At 43.5% G+C, this 16,526-nt stretch overlaps 1 protein-coding gene across 3 annotated transcripts in view; it reads left to right on the top strand.

The window, feature by feature from the left end:
- Nucleotides 1-16,526, top strand: part of inpp5d (inositol polyphosphate-5-phosphatase D) — a 241,649-nt gene that overhangs the window by 202,512 nt on the left and 22,611 nt on the right. For all 3 annotated transcript variants that reach the window (XM_068041954.1, XM_068041953.1, XM_068041951.1), the window contains 3 exons: nucleotides 1,238-1,381; nucleotides 10,115-10,211; nucleotides 14,961-15,080. In XM_068041954.1, the coding sequence (XP_067898055.1) occupies nucleotides 1,238-1,381; nucleotides 10,115-10,211; nucleotides 14,961-15,080 (361 nt within the window). The remainder of the gene's footprint in view (nucleotides 1-1,237; nucleotides 1,382-10,114; nucleotides 10,212-14,960; nucleotides 15,081-16,526) is intronic.

Genomic DNA, 16,526 nt, shown 5'->3' with positions numbered 1-16,526 from the left:
TGCAGAAAGCCACCAGACAGTGAAATCCTTGCTTGAGGACTCTGATCGGCTGCTCATTGGGGGCGCTGGTCGAGTCATGGATCTGAATAGTGCTGTTCTACCACCAAACTTGGGTTCCTCGGAGGAATTGTACCAAGGATAGCCCTCATCCCCAAGAAACCAGCCTCTCACTTGCTGTGCAGGGGTTAAGAGCGAGGTTGGCGAATAGCCAATTCGCACAAGATAAAAGCTGCCAGGAAAGTGATCACAGAACCTGTTTGCTCTGCTACAAGTGATAACACACCAGTTGCTTTTTAATGTAGTGGAAGACCTGTGAATCATGAAGGCAGTGTGTCATGTGAAGGAGCCCACAGGACGATGTGTGTGCAGTCAATGAGGCCCTGGATATGGGAAAGCCTGCAATCTATGCAAATCCCAGAGCCCTAACCTGTTGTTTCTGTATGTCTGTTCTAACCTTCTAATTGTGGAAGAAACTATCCCTCACAGCTTTCTGCTGAACAAATCTGGACTGCCAGTCAGTGTTTCTGTCCAAATATTTTAGCTCCCTCTCTCTTAACCAGAAGAGAGGGCCTATTCCAGGCAAGTGCCCAGGATCAGGTTCTTTCCAATATAATAGGTGTGAGGCACTTATCTCTGTCTGTAGAGGTTAATGTTTTGAATTGCTTGCTATTTTTCTACTTTTGAAGGAGAAACAACTTTGATGCCTAGCCCATTAGTATTTTAACAACCTTTAATTTCAGTAGTTTATTTATATAAGCTTGTGTGAATTCACTATTTTGAAATGGTGACTGAAAGGGTGGTGGAAGCAGATTCAATAGTAACTTTCAAAGGGAATTAGAATACTTGGAAAGGAAAATTTGCAGGGCTATGGGGAAAGAGTGGGGGGGGGGGGGGCGGGGTGGGTGGGTGGGTATGACTAGTTGGATAGTTCTACCAAAGGGCTAGCTTGAGCACAATGGGCTGAAAGGCCTCCTTCTGTGCTGCATTATTCTATGGATGTAAACAGGAATGATATTTCTTATTAATGTGATTTATATACACTGCCCTGTTCTTATAGAATCACAGGTTCATAGAATGATGCAGCACAAAAGGAGCCCATTCAGCCTGTGCTGGTTCTTTGAAAGAGCTAAACAATAAGTCCCATTCACTGCCTTTTCCCCATTGTTCTGCAAATGTTTCCACTTTCTTACTGTATGATGTTTAACTCTGAGACTCTGCCTTGTATTTCACTGCCCAGGTGAGGGATGCATTGCTCTGCAAGCCAACTCTAATGAGATAATGTTCAACATACCACTGGAGCACCGTGGGGAGGAGACAGGCAATTTCAGCGGCTCGTATAAGCTGACCATTTCAGAGCGGAAACAACGAGAGCGCACTTACGGTAATTTTCAGTTGGTTCTTTCTGCAACTTTAGACCTCACGTTTCGTCAAGATGGAGAGGCCCATGACTTCATTTTGTGCCACTCTGCCACTCCCACAGCGTCAAGTGCACTTTGTGCATTTACGGCCTGTTAAAGAATACGAGGAAAAGACAGAGAAATGGGATTAGCTCCAGCAGAACAGCTAGCACTGGCAAAGGCACAAAAAGGCCAAGGGGTCAACAATTTAATAGTTTCACAAAGAGAGTGGGGAGAGAAGTCAAAAGAAATTTCCTTACACAAGGAGTTGTTGAAGCAGGGAGTGCTTTGACACAGGAGGTGGTTGAGGCACAAATCAACGAGCCTTTTAAGAGAAAAATGGATAAATGTTTGAAGCAGGCGAAGATAGAGGGAAGTTTAGGATTGCTGTAGCAAGGAACTGGCATAGACAAGATGGGCCAAATGACCTGCTTCTGTGATGTGAACCCAATGGGTGAGAGGCAGGAGCCTGAGCAGCTCTCAGCACCTTCTAGTGGCAATGCAGCCAAATTACATGGGTGCCTCTGTCAATTTTTCCAGTTGCACCTTTACTTTCCATTAACTCTGAAAAAAGTACTGATCACTGGATACCATGGCGACAACTTGCAGAATGGCAATTATATCAGAGAGTCACAGGTGCTGAAAGTCTGCACAAGTGACCATTTCTCATGCATGAGCCAGGACTTACCTGAGGAAAGACTTGGCAGCTGGAGTGAACCTGGAAGGACTCGGGAGCATCGAGGAGAGGATAAGTTGAGACCCAGGCTCAAGGCCTGGACTTGGCAGCTGATGTGGAACAGGGCATGTTCGAGTTTGAGAAAGTGAGAGGGAAAAAAAAAATCAAACTGTGACAGGAAGGCCGTTTGTTGATTGGCTGGTGAGCATTGTAGTTTTGTTTCCCTTTCTCCAAAGTTAGGGAGTTAGTCTAAGGAGCTGGGAAATTAAAAATTTCAATTTAAAAGGAAAATAAGGGTTAAGTAAAACATTCAGTTAACTTCTCTATATTTAAGTCACATCAACAGAAGGGAAGTGAGTAGCTTTGAGTCTTTTTTTTAAGTCGTAAGGTTTATTAGTAGTAGTAAGGTTTATTATCTAATAGATAGAGGAATGGCAGGGCAGCTCTGACCTCTGGAGTGCACATCCTGTGCTATGTGGAAACTCCAGGACACTTCCCGTGTCCTGGAAAACCATATGTGCAGGAGGTGTCGTCAGTTGCAGCAGCTCGGAACTTGAGCAACAGCTGGCGTCACTACGACACATCTGTGAGGTTGAGAGCTTTGTGGATAGCATGTTTATAGATGTGGTCACCTTGAAGTTTAAGGGTGTAGAGGCAGAGAGGGAATGGATGACCACCAGGCAGTCAAGAAGAAACACGCAGGTACTGCAGGAGTCCCCTGAGTGCATCTCACTCTCCAACTGGTATTCAGTTCTGAATGCTGATGTAAGTGATGGTTCATCTGGGGAGTGCAGTCAGAGCCATATCCATGGCATCACGGGTGGCTGAGCTGTACAGGGGAGCACGAAGAAGACTGGAAGAGCAATAGTGATAGGAGATTCCATAGTTAGGAGAACAGGCAGGCATTTCTGCAGCCGCAGACATGAATCCAGGCTGGTATGTTGCCAGGGTCAAGGATGTCACTGAACGGCTGCAGAGCACACTGAGCGGGGAGAGTGAACATCCAGCAGTCGTGGTACATATTGGTGCCAACAACATAGGTAGAAAGAGGGATGTGGTCCTGCAGTCAGAATTTAGGGAGCTAGGTAGGAAATTAGAAAGCAGGACCTCAAAAGTAGTAATCTCAGGATTACTCCTGGTACCACTATAGTGACAATAGAAATAGGAGGATAAAGCAGATGAATACATGGCTGGAAAGATGGTGCAGGAGGGAGGGCTTCAGATTTTGGGACATTGGGACCGGCTGTAGGGGAGATGGGACCTGTACAGGCCAGAGCTGGGACCAATTTCCTTGTGGGGCGATTTGCTAGTGCTTTTGGGGAGGGTTTAAACTAACTTGACAAAGGTGGGGAACCAGGAGGTAACACTCGAGAGGAATACCAAGATGCACACAATACTGGGAGAGACAGATAGCACTAGAGTAGGAAATAGTAAGTTATTAGATGGGTTCAGAGTAAGGGGGAAAGTAATAAGTCTAAATTAAAAGTTTACTGTGCATGTTTGTGAATGTGCAGAGTGTGGTAAATAAGATTGGTGAGTTGCAGATGCAGATAGCCACATGGAAATATGATGTTGTGGCAATAAGAGACAAAAAAAGGGCAGGACTTGGTGTTAAATATTCCTGGGTATCTTTCAGGAAAGATAGGAAAGGAAGAAAAGGGGGGAGGAGTGGCAATATTGATTAACGAGAGCATTGTATTGCTGGCGAGAGAGGATGTTCCAGAAGGGTCAAGATGGAATCTATTTGGCTGGAGCTAAGGAACAAAAAAGGTGTAATTACATTGCTGGGTGTACTCTATAGGCCACCAACTAGTGGGAAAGATGTAGAGGAATAAAATTGCAAGGAAATTACAGAGAGGTGCAAGAATTATTGAGTAGTTATAATGGGGAACTTTAATTATCCAAATATAGACTGGGATAGTAGTAAAGAGCGGAGAGGGGCAAGAATTTCTACAGTGTGTTCAGGAGAATTTTCTACAGCAATATGTTTCCAGTCCAATGAAAAAGGTTATAGGGAATGAGGTGTCCAGATATCAGTAAGGGAACATTTAGGGAACAGTGGTCATGTATCATGAGGTTTAGGTTGGCTATGGAAAAGGACAAGGAATAATCCAGAGTAAGAATAATTAACTACAAGAAAGCCAACTTCAATGGGGTAGGAATGGATCTGACTCAGATAAATTGGAATCAAAGGTTGGCAGACAAAATTGTAACTGAATAATGGGTTGACTTTGAAGAAGAGATAATTCGGGTGTAGTCAAGGTATATTCCCTCGAAAGGGAAAGGTAAGGCAAACAAATCCAGAGCTCCCCGGATGAAAAAATATACAGAGATTAAGATGAAGAAGAAAGTGTGCTTGTGGCAGATGTCAGGTGTACAGTACAACCAAGAACAAGGCTGAGCATAGCAGGTTCAGAGGAGAATTGAAAAAGCATATAAGAGAAGCAAAGTGAGAGTATGAGAAGACACTGGCAGCTAACATAAAAGGGAATCCAAATGTCTTCTATAGGCATATTAATAGTAAAAGGGTGGTAAAAGGAGGAGTGGGGCCGATTAGGGACCAAAAAGGGGATTTACGTTGGAAGCAGGGGACATGGCTGAGGTATTAAATGAATACTTTGCATCTGTCTTTACCAAGGAAGAAACTGCTGCACAGGTCGTGGTGAAAGAGGAGGTAGTTCAGACACTTGAAGAGTTTAAAATTGATAAGGAGCAGGTATTGGATAGGCTGTCTGTACTTAAAGTTGATAAGGCACCAGGACCAGATGAGATGCAGCTAAGGATACTGAGGGAAGTGAAAGTGGAAATTGTGGAGGTGCTGGCCATAATTTCCAATCTTCCTTAGACTCAGGGGTGGTCCAGAGGACTGGAGAATTGTAAATGTAACACCCTAGTTCAAAAAAGAGTGTAAAGATAAGCTCAACAACTATAGGCCAGTCAGTTTAACCTCGGTAGTGGGGATGCTTCTAGAAATGATAATTCGGGACAAAATTAATCGTTATTTTGGCAAATGCGGGTTAATTAAGGAAAGTCAGCACAGATTTGTTAAAGGCAAATCATGTTTAACTAAATTGCTTGAGCTTTTGAAGAGGTAAAAAGAAGGGTTGTTGAGGGTAATGCTGTTGATATGGTGTACATTTCACACTGAAGTGTGCCTGCAGAGTCTCATCGACAGGTTTGCGGCTGCCTGCAATGAATTTGGCCTAACCATCAGCCTCAGGAAGACGAACATCATGGGGCAGGACGTCGGAAATGCTCCATCCATCAATATTGGCGGCCACGCTCTGGAAGTGGTTCAAGAGTTCACCAACCTAGGCTCAACTATCACCAGTAACCTGTCTCTAGATGCAGAAATCAACAAGCGCATGAGAAAGGCTTTCACCGCTATGTCCAGACTGGCCAAGAGAGTGTGGGAAAATGGCGCACTGACACGGAACACAAAAGTCCGAGTGTATCAAGCCTGTGTCCTCAGTACCTTGCTCTATGGCAGAGAGGCCTGGACAACGTATGTCAGCCAAGAGCGACGTATCAATTCATTCCATCTTCGCTGCCTCCGGAGAATACTTGGCATCAGGTGGCAGGACCGTATCTCCAACACAGAAGTCCTCGAGGCGGCCAACATGCCCAGCTTATACACACTACTGAGTCAGCGGCACTTGAGATGGCTTGGCCATGTGAACCATATGGAAGATGGCAGGATCCCCAAGGACACATTGTACAGCGAGCTCGCCACTGGTATCAGACCCACCGGCCGTCCATGTCTCCGCTTTAAAGACGTCTGCAAACGCGACATGAAGTCCTGTGACATTGATCACAAGTCGTGGGAGTCAGTTGCCAGCGTTCGCCAGAACTGGCGGGCAGCCATAAAGGCGGGGCTAAAGTGTGGCGAGTCGAAGAGACTTAGCAGTTGGTAGGAAAAAAGACAGAGGCGAAAGGGGAGAGCCAACTGCGTAACAGCCCCGACAAACAAATTTTTCTGCAGCACCAGTGGAAGAGTCTGTCACTCTAGAATTGGCCTTTATAGCCACTCCAGGCGCTGCTCCACACACCACTGACCACCTCCAGGCGCTTACCCATTGTCTCTCGAGACAAGGAGGCCAAAGAAGAAGATGGTGTACATTGACTTCCAAAAGGCATTTGATAAAGTGCCACATAACAGGCTTGTGAGCAAAGTTATAGCTCATGGAATAAAAGAGACGGTAGCAACATGGATACGAAATTGGCTGAGTGACAGGAGAGCAGTGATTAATGGTTGTTTTTCAGACTGGAGGAAGATTTATAGTGGAGTTCCCCAGGCGTCGAGGTTAGGACCCCTACTCTTCCTCATATATATTAATGACCTAAATCTTAGTGTACAGGGCACAATTTCAAAATTTGTGGATGATACAAAACGTGGAAGTATTGTGAACTGTGAGGAGGACAGTGTAAAACTTCAAAAGGACATAGGTTGGTGGAATAGGCAGGCCAATGGCAGATAAAAATTAATGCAGAGGAGTGTGAAGTGATTCATTTTGGTAGAAAGAAAGCAGAGAGACTGTATAAAATAAAGGGTACAATTCTAAAGGGGACTCAGGAGCAAAGGACCTGGGTGTAAATGTGCATAAATCATTGAAGTGGCAGGACAAGTTGAGAGAGCAGTTAATCAAGCATATAGCATCCTCGGCTTTATCAATGGGGGCATAGAGTACAAGAGCAAGGAAGTTATATTAAATGTACAAAACACTGGTTTGGCCTATTGCATCCAGTTCTGGGCACCACACTTTAGGAACGATGTTAAGGCGTTAGAGAGAGTGCAGAAAAGGTTCACAAGAATGGTTTCATGGATGAGGAACTTCAGTTGCGTAGATAGATTGGAGAAGTTAGGACTGTTTTCCATGAAGAAGAGAAGGTTGAGAGGAGATTTGGTAGAGGTATTTAAAATCATGATGGATCTGGTCAGAGTAGATAGGGAGAAATTGTTCCGATTGGTGGAAGGATTGAGAACCAGAGGGCACAGATTTAAGATAATTGACAAAAGAAGCAATGGCGACATAAGGAAAAACTTTTTCACGCAGTGAGTGGTTAGGATCTGGAATGCACTGCCTGTGTGTGTGGTGGAGGCAGATTCAGTAGAGACATTCCAGAGGGAATTGGATTATTATCTGAAAAGGAAGAATATGCAGGGCTACAGGGAGTAGGTGGGAGAGTAGCACTAGGTGAATTGCTCCTATAGAGAGCCAGCAGAGACAAGATGGGCCAAATGGCCTGCTTCTGTGCTGTAACCATTCTCTGATTCTACATTAAAGTCACACCTATCCCCAGGAACCGTTCCAACCGCCTTTGCTGTCTCTGGGATTTCACGGTGGAATTGGCAGCAGACAGTACAGTACATCTACCATATATGGGCAGGAGGAGTTGCGATGATACACAATCATGACATCAACTCTCTTACTCAGCCTCATTTAGAGCACTGTTCTAATCTGCATATTACCAAAAGGATATAGAGGCACTGGCAAATGTGCAACAAATATTTACAAGGATAATACCAGAGAGGTTATATCCATCAGGAAAGGCTGAACAAGCTGGGAATCTGTTCTCTAAAAACCAGGAAGCTAATGAATCACCTGACACGTCTTTCGAATTGTGAAAGGTTTGAAGGGTAGATGTAGAGAAAATGTTTCCACGTGTAGGGATTCCAAAATCTGGGGCAGTAAATATAAGATAGCCACTAATAAATCCCACAAGGAATCCAGGAGAAAAGCGTAGTGAGAATGTGTAACTACCAACATAAGCAATAGAGGTGAGTAGCATTGATGCATTTAAACGGAAGCTAGATAAACACATGAGGAGAAAGAAAATAGAATGTTAATTGAGTTAGATGAGGTAGGGTGGGAGGAGTCTTGTGTGGAGCATAAACACTGGCTTGGGCCTGTTGGGCTGAATGTCCTGTTTCTGTGCTGTCAGCACTATACAATTCTGTGTATATCATATGTGTTGCATTTGTATATATTTAGGAAGGCAGCACAGAAGCTGCCAGCATCACTGTCCAATTAAGTGTGGGGGGTGGGCTCTCAAAGCTGGAGGGCCAATCAGAGGCATTCGAGCTTCAGAGGAGTCCCCCAGCTGCAGTACAAGGTCAGTAACTGGGAGAGCGTTTCCACCAGAAGGCACCCTCTCACCAACTTTTTAAAAACTTTAATTAAAAAATACAAAAAGCTGCCCTGCCACCACCATGGGGGCGTGGAGCCCCTCTACAGAGTGGCCTTTGACTGCACCCCCACCCAGGCAGCCTGTAGGCCTGCCTGGAGCACTGGCACCCTGGCCTACTGCTGGGTTCCCACCTCCAGGCGGTTGATCTATCCCTGTTTAAAAAGGCTGTTAATGAGGCTAATTGCCTGCATGCCCTGTGGAGGTAGGCGGCCTTCTGGGTCCCAAACCCCCTTTTGGCCAACATCGGGAACGAGGTGAGGAGGCTGGAACACCGGCTGGCCTCCTAATTTTAGGGCCCCATCCGCCTCTGTTCCTGACCTCAGCAGGGCCCAAAAATTCAGCCCTGAGCAGTAACTCCTGGACACTTGAAAGTCTTCAAGAACTCTGGCCTGTGGTGCATAAGCCGCTTCCTTTGCCCCACTATTGTGGCTGTGCTTTCTGTCGTCTTGGCCCTAAGCTCTGAAATTACCACCCTAAACCTCCTTGGTTCTCCAGCTCACCATCTCCTCATTTAAAGACGCTCCTCAAAAATCTACATCTTTGACCAAGCTTTTGGTCACTTGTCCAAATATCTCTATCTTTCGTTTGGTATCAATTTTTCTCTGATAATCGCTCCTGTGAAGCACCTTGGGATGTTTTACTGTTTTAAAAGCACTGTATAAATGAAAGTTGTTGTTGTCATGGCTGAGCTCTGCTAATGCTACACAATGCAAGGATTGAAGTTGGGGACATTATAATCTGTATGGCTCAGTACTGCATAGGCAGTGCCTTTACCCAATGAGCCACAACCATGGTAGGGTTTTAATATATAATGGCTCAGATATTGTGATCAGTGATGAAGTGACAAGTCTCGCCACTGTCTTTGAAGAAAGCTGCCCACAGAGATTTCACCTTTTCTGGCATAATTTGATTCTGGTGTCAGCTATAGGGGCTCTCCAACATCCAGAAACAGTGATGTCATCAAGAAGGCTGAGCAGCCAATCACATTGAAAAATTCTCACAGACAGAAAACCAAGAAGTAAAATACACTGATTTTACTTTGTAATCATTTTGCAGAGAGCGGAATAAGGGTTGGGACATACACGAGATTAAGGTAGAAGCTGAAATATCATTAACAAACTTATACAAAAAATTATATTAAAAACCTATGGAATGTTTATCATAATGGAGAAATTTGACATTCCACAAATATAAAATTAGTTTTTCAGGGCCAGAGAGGTTGTTCAGCAGTAATAATGAACTTAGTACGCTGTTTAAAAATCCAGTTACACCTCATTTAACAAGGTGTAACTTTTTCAAAGATTTTTACAGCGAGAATAATTGCATAAAAGTGGAACTCCACGTCAATTTAAGTGATCTCAAAAGACTTCCATCTGCGAGAACATCAACAGCACACCCTGTGGAGGAACAAGCAATCACTGACAGTGACTTCTGCATTTCTGCATTCAACTGCATATGTGCAGATGCCAGAAATTGCTGTCAGTTTCACAGTTGTAATGATGGCAAACGCTGACAGTTTCATAGTCATTTCAACTGCAAAATCCAAGCCAATGTGATGTTGAGAATATTGTGGCTTTAATTGTGTTTGATATTCTTTAATAGGTTTAAAATTAACCTTCTGTAATAGAATTTCTTTGTCTCCATGGCAATGCTTCCTCTAAGGTGCGCAGTTGCACAGCAACCTGAAAGTTCCCATGAAGGCTGTGTTAGCCCTTATAAGTCGTCGTACATGCACGGCCATGCAAAAAAAGTTAAAGGGCCCGCACATGTGAAGGAATCAGCTGTGGACTCCAAAAAATTAGAGGGTACATTGTTCAGTGGGTATTTCATTGAATTTGTTTCTCAATTGCAGATTTTATACAGATGGAAAAAGATGAAATGATTTCAGTTAAACAAACCAAAACAAACACTCACCCAGAGCTTCCCAAAACTGGACAACGGCCAGGAAGGTAAGATCCATTGCTGCTGTTTTGAGGTTAGGATTAGGATTGGGGTTGAGGTTGAGGTTATGGCTGAGGTTGGGATTAGGATTGGCGTTGGAGTTAAGTTTGAATTTGGTGATGTCATTGGGATTGAGTTTAAGCTCTTGTTTGGCAATAGGATTGGATTGGATTTGAGCTGAGACTGGTGCTGGGATTGGGCTTGTGCTGGGATTGGGGTTACAGTCGAACATACGAATTAGGAGCGGGAGTAGGCCACTCGGCCCTTCGTGGCTGAATTAATTACTCCACATTTCCACCAACATCCCGCTAACCTTCCACCCCCTTGCTTATCAAGAATCTATCTACCTCGACCTTAAAAATATTCCAAGACTCTGCTTCCACCGCCTTTTGAGGAAGAGAATTCCAAAGACTCACGACCCTCTGAGAGAAAAAAATTCTCCTCAGCTCTGTCTTAAATGGGCGATCCGTTATTTTTAAACAGTGACCCCTAGTTCTGGATTCTCTCACAAGGGGAAACATCCTGTCAAGACCCCTCAGGAACTTGTATGTTTCAATCAAATTGCCTCTTACTCTTTTAAATTCCAGCGGATACAAGCTTAGCCTGTTCAATCTTTCCTTGTAAGACTACCCACCCATTCCAGGTATTAGTCTGGGAAACCTTCTCTGTAATGCCTCCAACGCATTTACATCCTTCCTTAAATAAGGAGACCAATATGGCACACAGTACTGCAGATATGGTCTCACCAATGCCCTGTATAGCTGAGGCATAACCTCCCTATTTTTGTATTCAATTCCCCTCGTGCTAAATGATAACATTCTATTAGCTTTCCTAAGTACGTGCTGTACCTGCATACTAACCTTTTGCGATTCATGCACGAGGACACCCAGATCCCTCTGCATCTCAGAGCTCTGCAATCTCTCACCATTTAGATAATATGCTTTTTTTTTATTCTTCCTGCCAAAGTGACCAATTTCACACTTTCCCACATTATACTCCATTTGCCAGGTCTTTGCCCCACTCAATTAACCTATCTATATCCCTTTCCAGCCTCCTTATGTCCTCTTCACAAGTTACATTCCTACCTATCCTTGTGTCATCAGCAAATTTAGCAACCATACCTTCGGTCCGTTCATCTAAGTCATTTATATAAATTGTAAAAAGTTGAGGCCCCAGCACATATCCCTGTGATACACCACTCATTACATCTTGCCAACCAGAAAATGACCCATTTATGCCTACTCTCTGTTTCCTGTTAGCCAGCCAATCTTCTATCCATGCCAATATGTTATCCCCCTCACCATGAACTTTTATTTTCTGTAATAACCTTTGATGTGGCACCTTATCAAATGTCTTCTGGAAATCTAAGTACAATACAGCCACCGGTTCCCCTTTATCCACAGCACATGTAACTCCCTCAAAGTACTCCAATAAATTGGTTAAACATGATATCCCTTTCACAAAACCATGTTGTGCTGGGATTGGGTTATATTTGAGCTGGGACTGGGGTTGAATTTGAGCTGGGATTGGGGTTGGTTTGAGCTGGTTTTGGGGTTATGCTGGGTATGAGATTGGATTCAGGTTTGATGCTGGGATTGTGGCTGGAGTTGGTTTTCTTGCCATGAAGGTAGAGTCATATACATCATAGAAGGAGGCCATTTGGCCCATCAAGTCCATGCAGGCTCTCTGCAGAGCAATCCAGTCAGTCCCACTCCCCTGCTCAATCCGTAGCCTTGCAAGTTTATTACCTTCAAGGAGCCATTTTGAAGTCATTGTTTGTCTCTGCTTCCAGCACCCTCATGGGCAGCAAGTTCCAGGTCGTTACCACTCACTGCATAAAAATAGTCCTTCCTCACATTCCCCCTGCATCTCTCCCCCAAAACCTTCAATCTGTGTCTCCTCGTCTTTGTACAATTAGATAATGGAACAATTTTTCCTTGTCTAGCTTAGCTAAACTTATCATAATCTTTTACACTTCTATCAAATCTCCCTTCAATCTCCCTTGCTCCAGGGAGAACAAACCCAGCTTTTCCAACCTAACCTTGTAACTAAAATTCCCATCCCTGGAACCGTTTTGGTAAATCTCCTCTGCACCCTTTCAAGGACCCTCACATATTTCCAAATGTGTGGTGACCAGAACTGGATGCAGTACTCTAGTTGGGGCCTAACCAGAGCTTTATAAAGGTTCAGCTTCCCTGCTTTTATACTCCATGCCTCTATTTATGAAGCCCAAGATCTCATGTGCTTTACTAACCATTCTCTCAATATATTCTGCCACCTTCAAAGATCGATCACATGCACTCCCAGATCCTTGCAGTTTCAGTACCACGTGCTCACAATATACCACTGGGTGAAACCTAATGATCAAACAGCCACTGTGTGTTGTAACACACCAGAAAGAGCTGGAAGAGTGATGACATCATCTTGTAATGACATCATGCCCATGATGTTTCAATATGATTGTGTCATTGTTGTTTATAAACAGCCATAACAAAGGTTGACAGATAGTTTTGCTAATATTTCGTCCTGAGTTCAATGCATTCCAAAGGGGACTGTGTGGAAGAAATACCTTGATTGGTTTAAACCACTTTATGTTAACTCCAAGAGTGCCATAAATTCAGCATTATATATCCACCCTTATCCTGCACTCTATGTCGATACGGAAGGTTTTGTTTAATTCCTGTGCTGAAATAGGTTTTGTGCAGAGGTTTCTCGGTTCCCTTTGAAGAAAACCATGAAGGGTACTTTCAGATTATGGGTGAGAACTTCTCTGACCACATCAAACATTTTCTCCTTCTTTCAACTTTAACACAGAAGTTATCTGTCGGAAGAAAGAAGTAACACCTTTATCTTTACACTGTTGAGGTGGTCTCCGCCACTGGGCACTCCAACCTCATGCATGACGGGAGAAGGGAGAATAGTAACTGATAACAGTGATATAAGTCAACAAAGACAACACATCCTCTACATCCATACCTCTCTCTTTTCTTTGCTCTTTCGCTCTTTATCCTTTCTCTTTCTCTCTACTATTCCTCCCTCTCTCTCTTTTAACCTTGTGCATTTTGCCTTGTACACCCAGCTGTGCCCCTCCCCTTCGCCAAGGGTGTAATGGAGCCACAATTCTCCCCTTCCCAGTGCCCAGTCCCTCAGGATTGTTGTTGTAGTAACTGCAGAGACTGGGTCAGAGGACTAGAAATCTGTTCACTCATCTTGTGAGCAACCAGGAGTGGGTGACTCATTTAGTCGGCTCATCACTTTATTTTTTTGACATTCAATTCCACACACCTCTGTTTCCTGCTTGGGCAAATAGTAGCTTTGTGCAGAGGTGAATCACAGGCTATGTACTATCGAGCAATCTGTGCTCTCCAGTTAGAGAACAAAGACCTTGAAAACCATCAGCACGATTGGTGAACACTGTGGTTTCTCTGTTCCCCTCTATTGTCAGCTTATCTTGTCAGCTACACCCAACCTGACTTTACTAACTGCATTCTTTCACAGTTTTGAACTATAGCATGGGTGCAATGTTAGGGGAATTAACCATCAATGCTTTGTGTTCCTGTGCTTTGTACGTTGGCCTGTAGTTGGTAATTCACATCCTGAATTTATGGATCAGAGGTTTTGGCTTCTTTCATAGGACCTCCTGGTCCTTGTGGACATGATGTTGATACCAAATTGTATATCTGCTCTGTGCATTAGGGCCATCCATTAAAACTCATATCTACCATCCACTATCTCACTTTTGCTGCATCCACAATAAAACCATGAAGGACTCTCAACAGTTCTCATGTGGTGGGTAATTTGTGGAACTGTGAGAAATTCACAAGTCTCCTGGTGGGTTACTTCCCATGTTGGGCGCAGTATTTTCCTGAAGCTGGTTGGGGACCTCACTGCATCGATCATTAACCCAACCCTCCATTTACTTGCTGGCTCTCTCGTTAAACCAACCCTTTATTTTCTTGCCAGGTTTACCCATAACCCAACCCTCCATTTTAATGCATTGTTTCAGACTGTATTGTCATCAGTTACTTTTGATATTAATGACTGCATTTACAGTATTCTTTGAACCACGGTTTCACACCATACTTGTGTACAGTTTTATTGTAAAGTTAACTTGTTACCACTTTTACTTCTCCATGTGACAAAATTGCTTTCACAAATCCATCCGTAGGTGCTTGTAGTTTCTTTCAGTTATACAGGTCACAAAATATTTACTCAATCTGTAAAGTTCACCAAATAATGAAATAATTCTCACTCAATTTGTCAAACCCATCACGTGTTCGCTCAATACTCACAACTCACTCACACTTATTACTTGCTCACTCATCATTTACTCCCTCGCACCACCTCTTACACTCATCATTCACACACCCATCACTCACTCACTCTCTCACCAATCACTCACACCCATTGCTCACACTCTCACACCACTTTGCGCAATCTGAGTCTCTGTGTCCCTTATATTCCAGCAGTGGGCTGCAATTCCATCCAGACCTGCACTGTACTCCCCCATTTTCTGTATGGCTGCAGTCACAAAAGGAGTTGGGGAGAATTCTGGTCCTCGTCTAAGTGGAAGCAGAGGCAATGAGGATTAAAAGCTGCTGGGCAGTCGAGTTCTCCATTTGAGTGAGGGGACTTTCATCCCAAATACTGGATACATCTCAACTCAAATCAGTAAGGATAGGTCTCAAAGAGCTCTCTGATTCTAAGACATTCTCCTTCTGTGAAATAACATCTGTTCTTTCTCCTTTGCACCTCAGAGTAGCCCCGAAACCCCACCCACAATTGTTAGCAGACGAAGCAGCTGCCAAGGCCCGAGACCGGGTGCCATTACCAAGCCGACCAGAAACCACTTCCAAGGATGACAGCAAGCCCTCAAGGTACTTAAATTGAGAACTGGTTGAAGCAGGCAAGGCCTTTCACCTTTGAACCCTGGATTAGAATCGAATCCAGACAGAGAGGATGAAAGGCCTGACACTTCTGACAGCTTCATATTTTATGTCTTCATCTAATAAAAACACAGTCTGAGCTATTGCAGCCCAGTCCTAACCAGGCTTGCTATGAACAGAACTATACCATGTATCCTATCCCCCGCCAATATTCACAAGGGCTCATTCAGGTCATTACACGCTCTGTCCTCTTTATGTGCAGACCAACCTAGGAAATCAGCTAATGCTGATCAGCTTCAAACAAAAAAAAGCCGAGACAGTCCCCACAGAGCTTACAACACAGTCTTAACTGTAGACCCATAATGTGCAAAGACCAGCAATTACTAGGGCCAGGATTTCCTCGGAGCTGCTTTCACTCCAACTTTGTAACTTTGCTGGACGTGTGACATGAGTCAGCTCTCTGACAATGTTAGGCTGGCAGGACGGGGTTCTGTTTTGGATTTACTACATATTATTTGCTGCTATATCCTTTTTTTAAATCAACTAATCGATTTTCTGTGGTGCTGCACGTGGGTAATGAAGGCTAAACATGGTCTCCAGGTGAAGTGGGGATGGTTGGACCAGGGTGCACAGACGTAGTATAGTTAATAAGTTATATGTGATCGACATGTTTTATTTATATATATCTGTGTCATTGTATATCTGCGCTGAGCCCTTCATTTTCTATCACTTGCACATTTTATTCCTGCTCTATTTATATTCATTCCTATACGTATATTTTATATTTATTTATAATTTATGCTGTGCTGTATTTATTTATATAGTTTGACTTATGATGGTCTCAAATGGATTGTAGTTCTGAATTCGAACCCGATTCCTCTAGTTTAATGTTTCCACATATAGTCATATGTCAGCCCCATTGCGCAACCACACTCAGCCTTTCAATTGTTTTACTTGGTTATACTTAGTGCTTTATTTTTACACACACACATATATTTATATATTTATTTATTAGTTTTATATCTCCTGCAGTGTTTGTAATTGTGTATTTGTTTCAGCTTCACTCTTTCCCGCATTCAGCTCCCTTCAACTTTTTATAACTATATATTTATTTCGGGCTTTCTTTAAATTATATATTGGTATGTTGTGTTGTATGTTACATTTATGTCTCCGACCCTTCACTCTCCGTCACTTACATTCAGTAATTTAGACATCGAGAAGAAGACACATGTGGGAGAGACCAGAACTAGGGGCCATAGATATAAGATAATCATTAATAAATCCAATAGGGAATTCAGGAGAAACTTCTTTACCCAGAGAGTAGTGAGAATGTGGAACTCGCTACCACATGGAGTGGTTGAGGTGACTAGCATAGAGGTAGTTAAGGGGAAGCTAGATAAGCACATGAGGGAGAAAGGAATAGAAGGATATGTTGAT

This window comes from Heterodontus francisci, chromosome 11 (assembly GCF_036365525.1).
Source record: "Heterodontus francisci isolate sHetFra1 chromosome 11, sHetFra1.hap1, whole genome shotgun sequence".
In the NCBI taxonomy this organism is placed as follows: Eukaryota; Metazoa; Chordata; class Chondrichthyes; order Heterodontiformes; family Heterodontidae; genus Heterodontus; species Heterodontus francisci.
Note: the sequence above shows the minus strand (reverse complement) of the source record. Positions and strands in the feature narration are given on the sequence as shown.